Source organism: Melitaea cinxia, chromosome 5, assembly GCF_905220565.1.
Source record: "Melitaea cinxia chromosome 5, ilMelCinx1.1, whole genome shotgun sequence".
Classification (NCBI taxonomy): domain Eukaryota; kingdom Metazoa; phylum Arthropoda; class Insecta; order Lepidoptera; family Nymphalidae; genus Melitaea; species Melitaea cinxia.
The window spans coordinates 7,203,290-7,216,255 of NC_059398.1; the positions used below are offsets into that span (position 1 = coordinate 7,203,290).

At 33.6% G+C, this 12,966-nt stretch overlaps 2 protein-coding genes across 2 annotated transcripts; one reads left to right on the top strand and one right to left on the bottom strand.

The window, feature by feature from the left end:
* Positions 1-3,878: 3,878 nt before the first annotated feature.
* LOC123653998 (INO80 complex subunit B) lies at positions 3,879-5,103 on the top strand. The gene is made up of 3 exons (XM_045589959.1): positions 3,879-4,047; positions 4,129-4,478; positions 4,547-5,103. The coding sequence occupies exons 1-3, from the start codon at positions 3,996-3,998 to the stop codon at positions 5,087-5,089; spliced, it is 945 nt and encodes a 314-aa protein (XP_045445915.1). The 5' UTR covers positions 3,879-3,995; the 3' UTR covers positions 5,090-5,103.
* A 2,576-nt stretch (positions 5,104-7,679) lies between these two features.
* Positions 7,680-9,283, bottom strand: LOC123653999 (BTB/POZ domain-containing adapter for CUL3-mediated RhoA degradation protein 3). The gene is made up of 3 exons (XM_045589961.1): positions 9,118-9,283; positions 8,786-9,045; positions 7,680-8,440 (listed from the first exon to the last, which is right to left on the bottom strand). The coding sequence occupies exons 1-3, from the start codon at positions 9,281-9,283 to the stop codon at positions 7,988-7,990; spliced, it is 879 nt and encodes a 292-aa protein (XP_045445917.1). The 3' UTR covers positions 7,680-7,987.
* Between the last annotated feature and the right edge of the window lie 3,683 nt (positions 9,284-12,966).

The window sequence follows — 12,966 nt, forward strand, 5'->3', positions numbered from 1 at the left end:
AGCTGTGCCCGTGACTTCATCCGCGTGGAATTTAACAAAAAAGTTATTAGGTACAACTTTTGGAGTAATCTTTGATAATGCGTATTTACTTGACTATTTTTTCGTCTTCCTACGTTGTATTACTTGTCGATATAATTGAAGTCGGTTTTTCTTCGTTTGCCTGCAAACACAATTATTCCAAATAATGTTACAACAATGCTAACAAATACAGTGAGTGTCATCCGTGCAAAATTGCTAAACACTAATCACATAACAAGCATGTCCAAACGTGTTTAGTGAGACAAGTTTTCGAGTCAAGGGGAAAGATGCGGGACGGGGCTACTCGCTAAAAAATTGAACACGTACTTCTATTTACTTGACTACGATGATTACTAATAACTCACACCAATCAGCTGCAGTCCACGCGTGTTTTGTACTAATCATGAAGCACCTACACTAAACACCTGACACGTATTAATTAAAGTGTAAACTAGCCTTAAAGGTTGCCTATAAGAGATCGCTATAAGCGATAAGGCCGCCTCTGCATACTTGTTTCTTTTGTATCCAATGTTTCTAAATTGTATCTTTCTTTTTGTGTGCAACAAAGTATTAAGAAATAAAAATTAATAAATTAGAAGCTCTCAGATTTATTATATTAGTGTATATTTAAGATACAACTGGAATATGGTTACAGTTGTACTTTATTACCCGACTGCCAAGGAAGGGTTATTTTACTTATATTTTAATACTTAAATTAAAAATCACGTGTTTACTTTAATTATATAAACAAATTTTATTATTACAAGGTTAATTTTGCGTACTCCCTTGTTAGGAGTCCGTTTTATTTGGGTACAAATGGGCTCTATTACGAAGACTATTCTGTTTTAAATTGTCCATCGTCCGGTCTGTTACGTGACTTGTTAAAGGCTTTTAATTAAATACACCAGAATATATTTAAAAAAAAAAAGAATAATTCATAATAAGTATTCATAAGTAGTATGTCTCGAAGAGAAGACTTACTGTCCTTAGTAACTTTTTTATCACAATGTTAGAAAACTTTTGTATTTTTCAAAAAAGTGTGGTGATATGGAATCATCGTTGTGAGTTGAAGTCTTTTTTATAGCATATACATTTAAGATTATGTTTTAATGTGAGCTGAACAACCTGGGTGATTCTTTATTGGACTTAGTTTATGGACAAACCAAGATAATATTTAAAAAACACGTTATTATAAAACCGTTACTTTTCAACGGGATTTCCCTCGAAATTATTCAGAAGTTAGTCTACTTTGGACAAAGATTACAGTTAGGGTTAGGGAGGCACGTGGAAGACTACTGCTAAATTTAAATTCTATGAAATCAACACGTGGACAGTGTCAGTGCTTTTAATACACCCATTGAAAGTCACTTTGAGAGCGATGATCCAAATTATTGACATAGTATTAATTATGCGTAAGTGGAAGTGTTAGACTGGTAACATATGTCCCAGAACCGACAACCATTGAAGTAAAGCTGTTCTAAAGTGGCGACGTCGACTTTACGCGTTGGTTAAACTTGGTAGTGTAAGATTCTCTGCAACTAGGGGGGATATACTTTAATTAATAAAAAAACATGATGACAATATAGGATAACAGGACAGCCAAATTAAAGCTCATTGGCTTTAGTCCGTGTATTTCAGACGATTTAGACAGTATCAGACAGACAGTGTTTCGCCTAGGACACTCTTCAGGAAAACGCAGAGTTGCCTAGGCTCTGCGCCACCCTCTCGACCTCACTGGCTAGGCCCACAGGAACGACGAGTCGATACGTGTGGAGCCAGTTCCGCTGCAGGGTCTTTCGCATTTTGGAGCTATGCCACGAATGCTTAACGGAGACCCCATTCCGGGTTTCAAATGAAATTTTCCTTCTCCAGGACCCTGATGATTTTGAGCCAGGTTTATCCCTTGGTCGCCTTTTACCACTCCCACGGGAAGAATGGGGCTGGTGCTATTCTACTCGGCCGACACCACACGGCATATAAATTAAAGTTATACTTCTAAATTATGAACAACACATATTAATCGTTTATGTATAGAAACAAATTTTTCGTTTATATTCTTTAAAAATAAATTTAGATACAATTGACACGATTGCTATTATTGTATTTGTATTTGTATTTGCTAAAAATGTATATTTCGAAAACTTTGTAAAAATAATAATTGGGTCGTAAACTCTCGGAACGCATTTTTTTCATAATAAAATTGCAGGTGAAATTATTGCCGTAGCGGAGTTTCAGCGAGTTGGAGATTGTCGTAGGTTTTTGTTAGCTTGGCGGAAACTTACTGAACAATGAGTTTTAATGCCGCATTCAAGTTTGTAATATATTTAAAGGCAGAGATTTAATATGGTAACATGGAAACATTTTAAAAGGAGTAGTTAAACTAGTAAAATTTTGAACTATTTTAATAGATAAGAACCAGGAAACGTCTCATATACATATTTAACATGCCTATACTTTTGTTAAAGTTGAGGTTTATAACTTAATTTTTCCACTACGATACTAAACTAATTTTTGAATAATAATAAAGTGAAATATGTTAATTTGTTGTAGCTCCAAAACTTGATTAGTTTTTTGTTGCTGTTGTTTAACTCGTGTAATTAAATATCTAATACTATTAAACGAGCAATTCTTATATATATATATATAATCTGAATCTCGGAAACGGTTCCAATGATTTTCATGAAATTTAGTATGCAGGGTATCTCGGGGGAGTTAAATCTAGTTAGGATTCATTTTTAGAAAATGTCATTTTATCCCAGTTTTTAGACAATGAAAAAATGGCTACAATATTGTTAGAATACGAATGTAAATTTCGCAACTGTCAATAAAGTTGTAATAGCTCAGGTGGGAAATCGGCCGGTCGCGATCGACCGAAACCATATAATATTTGGACATATTATATAGTTTGATTAATGAAAAATTTTCGTTTTGCACCCGGGGCATGATGCCCCCCTCGCTACGCCACTGCATCCGAATTAATATTTTTAAAATAATTTGAAATAATTTTGAAATAAATAATGGGACTTATTGCCAGCGATACTACATTTTTCTTAGGGATAAATTTTGATTCGATATGTTAATGCTAGACTCAGCTTCACAGCATTTTCAGTTAGAAAAGTTCGACAACTTGCCGAAGTTGCTACTGTGCCTTTAATATGTTTAAGCTATTTCCATAGAGTAATATCTTATGGTCAGTTATTGTGGGGTAATGCTACAGATATTGAGACTGTATTTATTTTGCAAATAAGGGCTTTTCGTGGCATTTGCGACCTTGGAGCTTGAGTCCTGCGCAGAGAGCTGCGGGATGTTTTTCATAAGATGACATATTAACGATTGCGTCACAATATAATTTTTATAACAATATTATACATATTCAAAAGAATGTCGATTGTTTTGATATAAATATATAATAGTAATAATTGCACTATAAACAAGTCAAAGAATAATAAAATTGTAAGACATAGTTTCTGGCGGCCCAAAGTAAATATCTCCTTTTTGCGTTATAGTATTCGCTTATTCATTAAAATAACATGATATTGAAATGGTCTGAAAATAAATTTAAAGTTTTGTGTTGAAAAGAAATTAATAGCGAAATATTATTATTCTGTGCAGGATTATATAGATGATAAATTTGTGTCGACTTGGTGACGCTGTGTCATCAAAGAAACGACGCAAAATTATTTTTTTAAAGAACTAACTTACGTGCTTTATATTTACACTGACAATTTAACAAATAATTTTATAAATAAATATATACCCACTTACCTCTATTACTTTTAATCAATTAAAATGGGCTATAAGACTTGTATCCAGAGCTGTATCTATAAGAAAGAATGACACATATGAATTGCTACCAATACTACATTTTTATTTTATTTAATAACAATAAAGTTAGGAAATAATGTCATTGATTTTTAGTTTTAAAACTAATATTTTTGTTGCTATTATTCTTAAGACCAGATTTATAAGTAAAAAAGATGGTACGGAGACAACGCGATCAGAGTACATCTGATGATGAAATAGTCATCGGTAAATTCGTTAAGAGTAATATTTAACATAATTTATTAGGAAAAATGTATTACCTAAACTCAAGGGTGTAATCATTTTTAGATTCTTCGCCACACAAGAAACACAAACGTCACAAACACAAAAAGCACAAGAAACGAAAGTTCGACAACGAGTATGATAGCGAGAGTTCCATTGATGTCGCTTACGAGGATGGTATAGATAAGTCATACAAAATGAAGTCGAAAAAAGACACGGCAAGTACGTCTGCGGCCGATCTCTTAAAGGCACAAACTGTAAAATCATCTTCAGATTCACGGAAGTCAATGCCAGGATCATCATCTAGTACTCCACCAAAAGTTTCAAAGAAAAAAAGAACAAAAGGTCGTGACAGTGGAACCTCAAGTGAAGAAGAGCGTTGGCTTGATGCAATTAAGTCTGGGAAACTCGAAGAGGTATGTTTTTTATTTAAAATTTATTGTTCTTTTATGATTTTTTGTAATATTTCTGATACTTATTACAGGTTGATGAGGAATTAAAAAAAATAAAGCCTAAAGATCCAAAAATGATGACTGCAAGGCAGAGAGCTATGTACGAGAGAGGTACAGACAAAGAAACGAGTCCTGGAGGAGAGGTATTACTTTCACTACCATCAGGTTATAAAGAAAAAGTTATGACAGCTGAAGCTATACAAAAAGCTGCATTAAAATCACAAAAAAGAAAACAACTTGCTGATGAAAAGAGAGAAAAAGATAAAAAGAAAACAATGGATCGCCTTCTGAAGAAGCAAGAATCGAAAAATCTTAAAAATGCTCAAAAAGGGAGACCAGTCAGAAAATCTGAACCTATGATAGTGTATAAGAACAGAAGTGATGAAATATCCTTATCTCTTCCACCAGGTGTAGAGTTTCCTATTGAAACCCAACCACCAATAGATATTCCAAAACCAACAATATGTGGCGTTGATGGATGCAGTCAAATAAAAAAATACAGTTGTTCTAAAACAGGTGTACCATTATGTAGTCTTGAATGCTATAAGAAAAATCTTGCGAGTTCTTGCAAATAGAAAATTAAAAATGATTTGTTTTTTATTTAATTCAATATTTTTTTATATATATAACAAGAAACAGCAGCAATAGTATCCACATGATTGTTTCACCCTCAAGACTGCCCGATTCAACACAGTGATCCAACATCATGATGTGCCTAAAATTTCTGTCAAACATCTGGTTTTTTGTTGGTCTCCCCACCGTACCTCCAATTGAATTAATTATGTCTCACAATTTCAGCTGCATACTTTCCGATCCTGTGATAATGTCTAGATAAAAAGTAGCCTATTTATTTTTTTATTTATTTATTTAGGAAACAAACAATACAATTACAGCAAATTAATAAATTCATACAGCCAATACACAAACCAACACAGTTTCCAACAGAAAACTTTTTATAAATAAGCAAAAAGAACACATTAACTAGAATGTATGTAGTACTAGCTCTGGACTTCCAGCTACTACATACCAAGTCTCATTACATTCAATTCAGTAGTTTTCACAGAGTAACAAACATCCACCCATCCTCAAAAACTTTCATATTTCAAATATATTTTTTTCTGAGAAGGTCCATACAATGAAAAAACAGTATAAAAATAATTCGCGTAGAATAAAAGAAAAACAGAAATAAGCTTAATAAAACATTAAATCAAATTTGAGGTACGTACATATACTTATACAGATTAAATTAAATACATATTTTAATACCATTAGACGTCGAGTTGCGGGGAATAGCCCGTGAAGAAACAACAACAACAACATTTAATACCATTAATTAGGAAATTCTTTGTCAACCGATCAAATTAAAATAATTAAACAAAACAAAAAAAAATCACTTCAGGCTGTAATATCCCAACATAGGATAGGACTACTGGACATAGGCCTTCTTCCCCATGTAGGAGAAGGATTAGAGCTTAAGCCACCACACTACTATACTGTGGGTTTGTTGATATATTTCCTACTATAAGTAACAATCGCTATCAGGTGTACATGATAAGAACCAGGACCAACAGCTTAACATGGTCTCCGAAGCACAGTGGCGAGACCCACAAGGACTGCACAAACACCCAGATCACAGCAAATACCTCTATGGCCAATACAAATGTCATGTGGGAACAGCCACAAACAAGAGCTGTGACTGTTACGTCAATGCGTACAGTATACTTACGAATTAAAATATTTTTCTATTTTCAAGTGTTAAATAAATCATATTGATCATCCATATATCATACATATAAAAAAAAATTAACAAACATAGTTATCTGAATCATTTTTTTTTTTTGTAACACCTTTAGAGGTTGTATGGAATAAATAAAAACCGTAATGACATTTAAACAGTGAGCATATATTTTAAGAGACAAACATTTTTTAAGACATTTATTCATTATAAATATTACATCAATTCTATGATACTACTAAAAGGAAGTCAAAAACAATACAGAGAAACATTGAAGACTTAACAAGTTACCAAGGATACTTTTACGTTTTTTAAACATTTCAAGAGAAAACAGCAAGCCAAACACTATATAAATAAAGATATCAAACTATGAACACTCAGCAACTAGTATACAATTTTTTTTATTCCCTCAATGAAATATTGATAATAATAAGTAATAGCCTCAAATTATCCCTGCTGATATAAACATCATCATTACAATTAAATTGGAACAATAAATATCAGACTAGACTCAGTTTTTTTAACTAGTGGCATTACACAATCACTTCAGTTTAAACATGCTTAATCAACAACTTAGCTCGAGACCACACATTATTTGAAAATATATTAGTATTATATGTAGAAAAAAATCACAGCAACACTAAGTCAACACGAGGATACCGAAGCTATAAAGGTCTCAAGCAAATTTATGTACTAATCACTGACTACACTAAAAATTCACATTAATAAATATACATCGATCATGCACCTTAATTTAATGCAAAAGTACGCTACACGCCACTGCACCTACTTGTGGGAACATTTATCACAACTAATGTAAATTTAGCTAACATACTTTAATACTAGACATCACTATCACTACCTGTGCTTAATATAATTAGAAAGTTTGTTTACAATAGTTGACTACCTATAATTTATTAATCAAATTTATACTTATATTTTTAATACAACTTTATATTTTTTATCCTAGTGATTAAATGTGCATAGCATAATACATAACACAGTACTACTAGTAAAATTTATGAATTACTCTAATTACATATATTTGAAATTAATTTACAATATTAGACAACATGGATTTGGCATGACACTTGAGCTGTTAATAAAGTGACTTACTATCAAGCATAGCCTAGTTCTATATATTTATGTACTAACTACAAATCTTGTACATACTTTTTATATTCTTAAACTAACAAATAGCAGACTTTATTACAGAATATGAAACAACTATGAAACAATTATACTTTGTAACAAAAAGACATCAGGAAAAAATATATGAATCGATAAATAATCAACTATCATTATTACAATACTGCAGTCTATAATAGATATTAAATTACATTTATGTAGACAATGCATAAGTTATGAAATATTTTATGAATAGATTTTACAATTAAGGATATTAAATAAATCTGAAATTAAAACAATGCTTTGAATTTTATGTAATACTTCAACTACATGATATTTATTAAGTATTTACATATAAAAATGGATTTTTACACTATAGATCTGGTGATTTGTTCAACATTATAAATTTTTAATAAATGCTTCACTTAATGTTTATAACCACCATAAGTCTAAGAAGTCATAGGAGAATAGACTCACAGAGTAGACAAAAGTTCAATCAAATCTATATACCAAAGCATGGCAGCCAGCAAATTGGTAGGTAAAAACCGGCTTTGTATCAAACGTTCGTACGTTTGGAGCTCCGAAGGCGAGCCAAACCGGACTGTAACCGCTAAGATTGATTGTTCTGCTTATTTGATCTCAAGCGAGCCAAACCAGAGCGTTCCTCTTCCTCATCACTAGTGCAAGAGAGTCCCCCAACAGCACCACGTGAAGATGTTGCTTGTATCAAGTCCTGGTCAGGGCCATTTCTGCTTTCGTACAATAAAATTCCCAAAGTTTCTTCATAAATACGGGCTTCAGGAAACTCAACTTTTGTGTGTTTTTTATCAGTTGCATATACAATTGACGTGCAACAAACCTCTGCACATTTCTTACCGTGGCCAAAGAATGACCAGCAGCAAATTTCATTAGATCCAATAACATCCTTTATGAATAGGACTCTTCCACTGAAGCGCAGCGATAGCTTGTCAAATAGCTCAATATTCTTTAGCAAATTATCATCTGATGTACTTGTATATGAATATTTGTTATTATGTCTGTTGATCAACAGTTTCACAACAGGCTGGGGAAAATAAAGAATAGTATCAAAACCTTATATAAAATATAAAATCCTATTTGGTAGCAAATAAAAAACCCACTTCAATTTACACTAGCAAATAATAATACAAAATAAGTGGTAAAAACAAAATCAAATATGCATTGTTAGGAATAACTCAAAGAGTACTCATCAGATCTTAATCAAATTTAATCTGAACCACACAACTTCACCAAGTTTCAAATAAAGAAAGAATCATCAGAATAGGTACAAATAAAAAAAAATTGTGGTAACAATTGAATACTATCTTTTTTTTTGAGATCGGTAAAAAATAGGAATATATAATATTTTAATTGTAAAGGCCATACAAACCTTGGATGTTGACATAATTAGCAGTTGCTCTTCTTTATGAGATGTTATTAATGGAACTCTACAAATAGGCTCTGCTTCTCTTTCTTTCTTACTGAGAGCTTGTTGACACGAGTCTGTGAGTTCTTCGATTAAGAAGTATTTGGCTTCGGCTAACAGTTCCATAATCTCACGATAACTATCAGGTAAAGCCACAGTTCCATCTCGAAGATAGTTCAGAATTGTTCCAAAATGCTTGCCACATCGATCGATTAAGATCCATCCTACGACAAAAATTTAATAATATATATAACGACATATATTTTAATATACCCGTAATAAGAAAAAACAAATACCTTCCGAATCTGTAAGAACCTCCATCCTCCCACTGAACATTGTTCTCAACATATTATCACTTTTAGTTAAAGTACCAATTGTGGTGTAAAATAAAGTACCACCTACGTTTAATTTTACATATTGTGACGGACTACCTTTTATCAATGTTTTGTGATCGCCCGACATTTTGCAAAACGTACAAGTTGCGCACAAAATACAACACTTTACCGATATCACTTCCTATATGGAAGTGCTTTTGAATATATGTAATGAAAATTGCAGTTTAATTTATTGAAAGACTCATTTTGTAAGCTAAATTTTATACGAAGCCGTTAAGTATTACACCAAACGCCAATACTGAGCACCGCCATTTACGAATACCTATATAAAATTTACATTTATAACACACAGATAACTAAGACAAATAGACAATGTAGAGATGTAGAAAGTAGAATCATAAAGAATGTACAAAACCAAAACAGGGGCTTATAATGTTTTCGATTATTTTCAGAGACCTTTTATACCTTTTAAAATCTATAAATATAATGGCAATAGGAATAGGTAATAGGTAACAGAATTTTTTAACGTTAAGTTTTAATTGGTAAATAGTTTAATAATAATACCGATAACATTACCTCTGACGTCACTGAATAACGATATTTTTACAGATCTTCGAATTTTGACGTGACAATGTCTAATAAATCGATGAACGTCGGCGGCATGCACGAAAAAGAATGACTCATTACATAACGCTGATTGTCCCATTACGATCAGTAATAGTCATCTAGTGATAGTATATGGAATATTCCATATACTATCACTAGATTGGCCTATACGTCCAAGGAGATGGTGTGTTCTGACGATGTCCGAAAACCAACCTTACAGACAACTAATTTTTTTATATAGCTTCCCGACTCCCAAAAAGGAAACAAATCTCCCGAAAACAACTTCATTTTAGAAAAAAATAATTTTAAGTTCCGAATTTTCGTCAACTGAAACGTTGCCATTCGACGCTCCGACCGTATTGGCATTATAGAATGATTAGTGTATTGTCCTAGATATTGATGCTGTAATGAGAAAGCTTTAGAGCCAGCTCAAAAGCGTTCTTAATTGACTGATTAATTCTGTGGCACTAAGAACAGATTCATAGATTCATATTAAATAGAATAGGTATCAGATGCTGAAAAAGAACAAGTTTATAAATAAACATAGCAGTTTTTCAAACGAGCTATTAAGAACTTAAAAGAACATTCAATTTCAGTGAGAACGGTTTACCTATATTAGGGGCACTCGAAATTTTTACATTAAAGGAGATTTCGTTCTCACGGAATTAGCCCTTGGATCTATAAGAAAAATTGAATTGTATAATGATTATTGTTTTTTAAAAAAAATTTAATTTAAATCGCCACCTAGAAGGAAAAGCAAGCAATGGTTATTGGGAAAGAGTGTTTACTTTACTGAATAACCTTTACACAAAAGAATGAAACCGAATTTTAATGGATTTAATAAAAGCAGATTATTAAATCTTTCGACTCAATTTTTTGAATTATTATTTTTTTTTTTTTTTCGGATTTTAAGTCTTCTATCAATAATGGAAAAAGACAAAAAATTGTTAAATCTGTGATAAGTAACACAAAAGACATGTTTCAAGCTACATTTAAATTACCTTGTTCAATATCGTTGATTATCAATACTAATATTATAAAGAGGTAAAGTTTATAACTTTGTTTGTATATAGGGGGTTGTTGTTGGGGTATGTGTTAATTCTTTCACTAACAGAAAGCTACACTATTAAGGAGTGACATAGGCTATATTTTATTGTAATGGAACAAAAAAATTCAGTAAATAAGAAAAACATTAAAATATAATATCAGAATGGTAAATAAACTATCTATCGCTATTAGAAAACAATTTATTAGTCTTTCGACGTTATTAATTTAGTCTTATTTTAGTCTATCGACGACGTTTTCTCGATTTTTGATAGATGGCGTTGGAGCACATATTATTTAATTAAGTGCTATAAAATTTGTTCTTTAAAGTATGTTATTTGGTTCTGTAATTTAAAATAATAAATACACGGAAGCAACATATTATTTATTCAAGTACTATAAAATTTGTTCTTTAAAGTATGTTATTTGATTAATATAATAATAATTAACGTCCAACGAAGTGGGCACGGGTCGGCTAGTTTATTATATAGATGATGAGAAAACCATTGTCTGTTTTTTTTGTTACTATTTATTTATGTAAACATTTCTATCGGCAGCGGACGATGTGACGATGATGTTGAATGTTTTTTTTTTAATATATTTACTTTATTTTTATTTCTCTCGATCAAAGCCCCAAAATAACGAAAAATTGTTTTTTCTTCCGATAATACGTTCATTTGATCTGGCAACCTTAATTAAAAATCATTAAAATCGGTACACCCAGTAAAGAGTTGTGCGGATTTTCGAGAGTTTCCCTCGATTTCTCTGGGATCCCATCATCAGATCCTGGTTTCCTTATCATGGTACCAAACTAGGGATATCTCCTTTCCAACAAAAAAAGAATTATCAAAATCGGTTCATAAACGACGGAGTTATCCGAACATACATAATAAAATATATATATGGTCGAATTGAGTAACCACCTCCTTTTTTTGAAGTTGGTTAGTAAACATTTAATTCTTTATTCAGAAAAATCGGTTTCTGTTTCTGACAAACTATGAGATGTTTCGCCAGTTACATTAATTATGAAAGAATCAATAGTTCAGTCTTTATTTGTATTTTAGGGACTATTGTTGTGTCGAAATGAAAGTCTTGATCAGAAGGTGTCGATCGAATGTATTTGCATTTTTTTTTTTTTTTTTTTCGAATTGAAGAGTGCTGTTGGCCCTAGCGGCCTTTACAGCGTCACCGGTGAGAGGGGCCGGGCACTTAGGCAAGCCGGCCGCGAAGGAAGAATGGGAGCCCTCTGTGAGGGCTCGGAGGGGAAAGACGCCCGCCCTAAGGGTGTCTCCTAGCGAGATCGCACCTCGGCTTAGAGCGTCGTCGGAGTGGAGGAGGCGCTATGCGGAGCGCTGAGACGGCTTACGGACGGTCAGCTACGCGCCTAGGCGCGTGCGAGCCGTCAGAACGCGGGGACCTCGCCCTCGCCGGCGGGGGCGGTGTGTGTGTGTCCTGTGTGTGGTGGTGTATATGGCGTTAAGCGCCGTGATCCTATCGTCAGGGTCGGTTAAGACGTGCATGGGACGCCTTTGTACGGTCTGTAAGTTACCTCTACCTACGTATTTGCAAGCCTCTGCTACAAGAGGATTTGGGTGACTGCGCGCTCTCTCAAAATACGCTGTGGCGAGTATTTTGAGGTGCTTCGCGATTGAATCGATCTTAAGGTCGCGATGTAAGTCGACATTACGCACGTACCACGGCGAGTACGTGGCAGTGCGCAGAAACTTGTTCTGAATGATTTGGAGCCTATGGATGAGGGTTGGCGCCACATGAGCGAAGACGGGGCACGCGTAGGTCATAATAGGTCGTATGCAGGCCTTGTATAATGTCGTCTTATTTCTAAGAGACATTTTACTCCTCCCGCATAGCAGCGTGTGCAATCGACCTAGTACGAACGCTGCCCTGTTTCGGACCCGGTTGATGTGGGCTTTGAACGAAAGTTTACTGTCGAGAATGACACCTAGGTACTTTGTTTCCTTTAGCCAAGGAATCGGAGTGCCGAACAGGGTAATGGTCCCGGGTCGACCTTTCGTCCAGAAGACGCGTCTAGTGTGCTTAACAAAGTGCACTGCTACACTCTTTTCGGGATTTACTTCGATTCTCCATTTCCTAAACCACACGCCGAGGGCGGTGGCCGCGGATTGGAGTCGAGAAGTTATA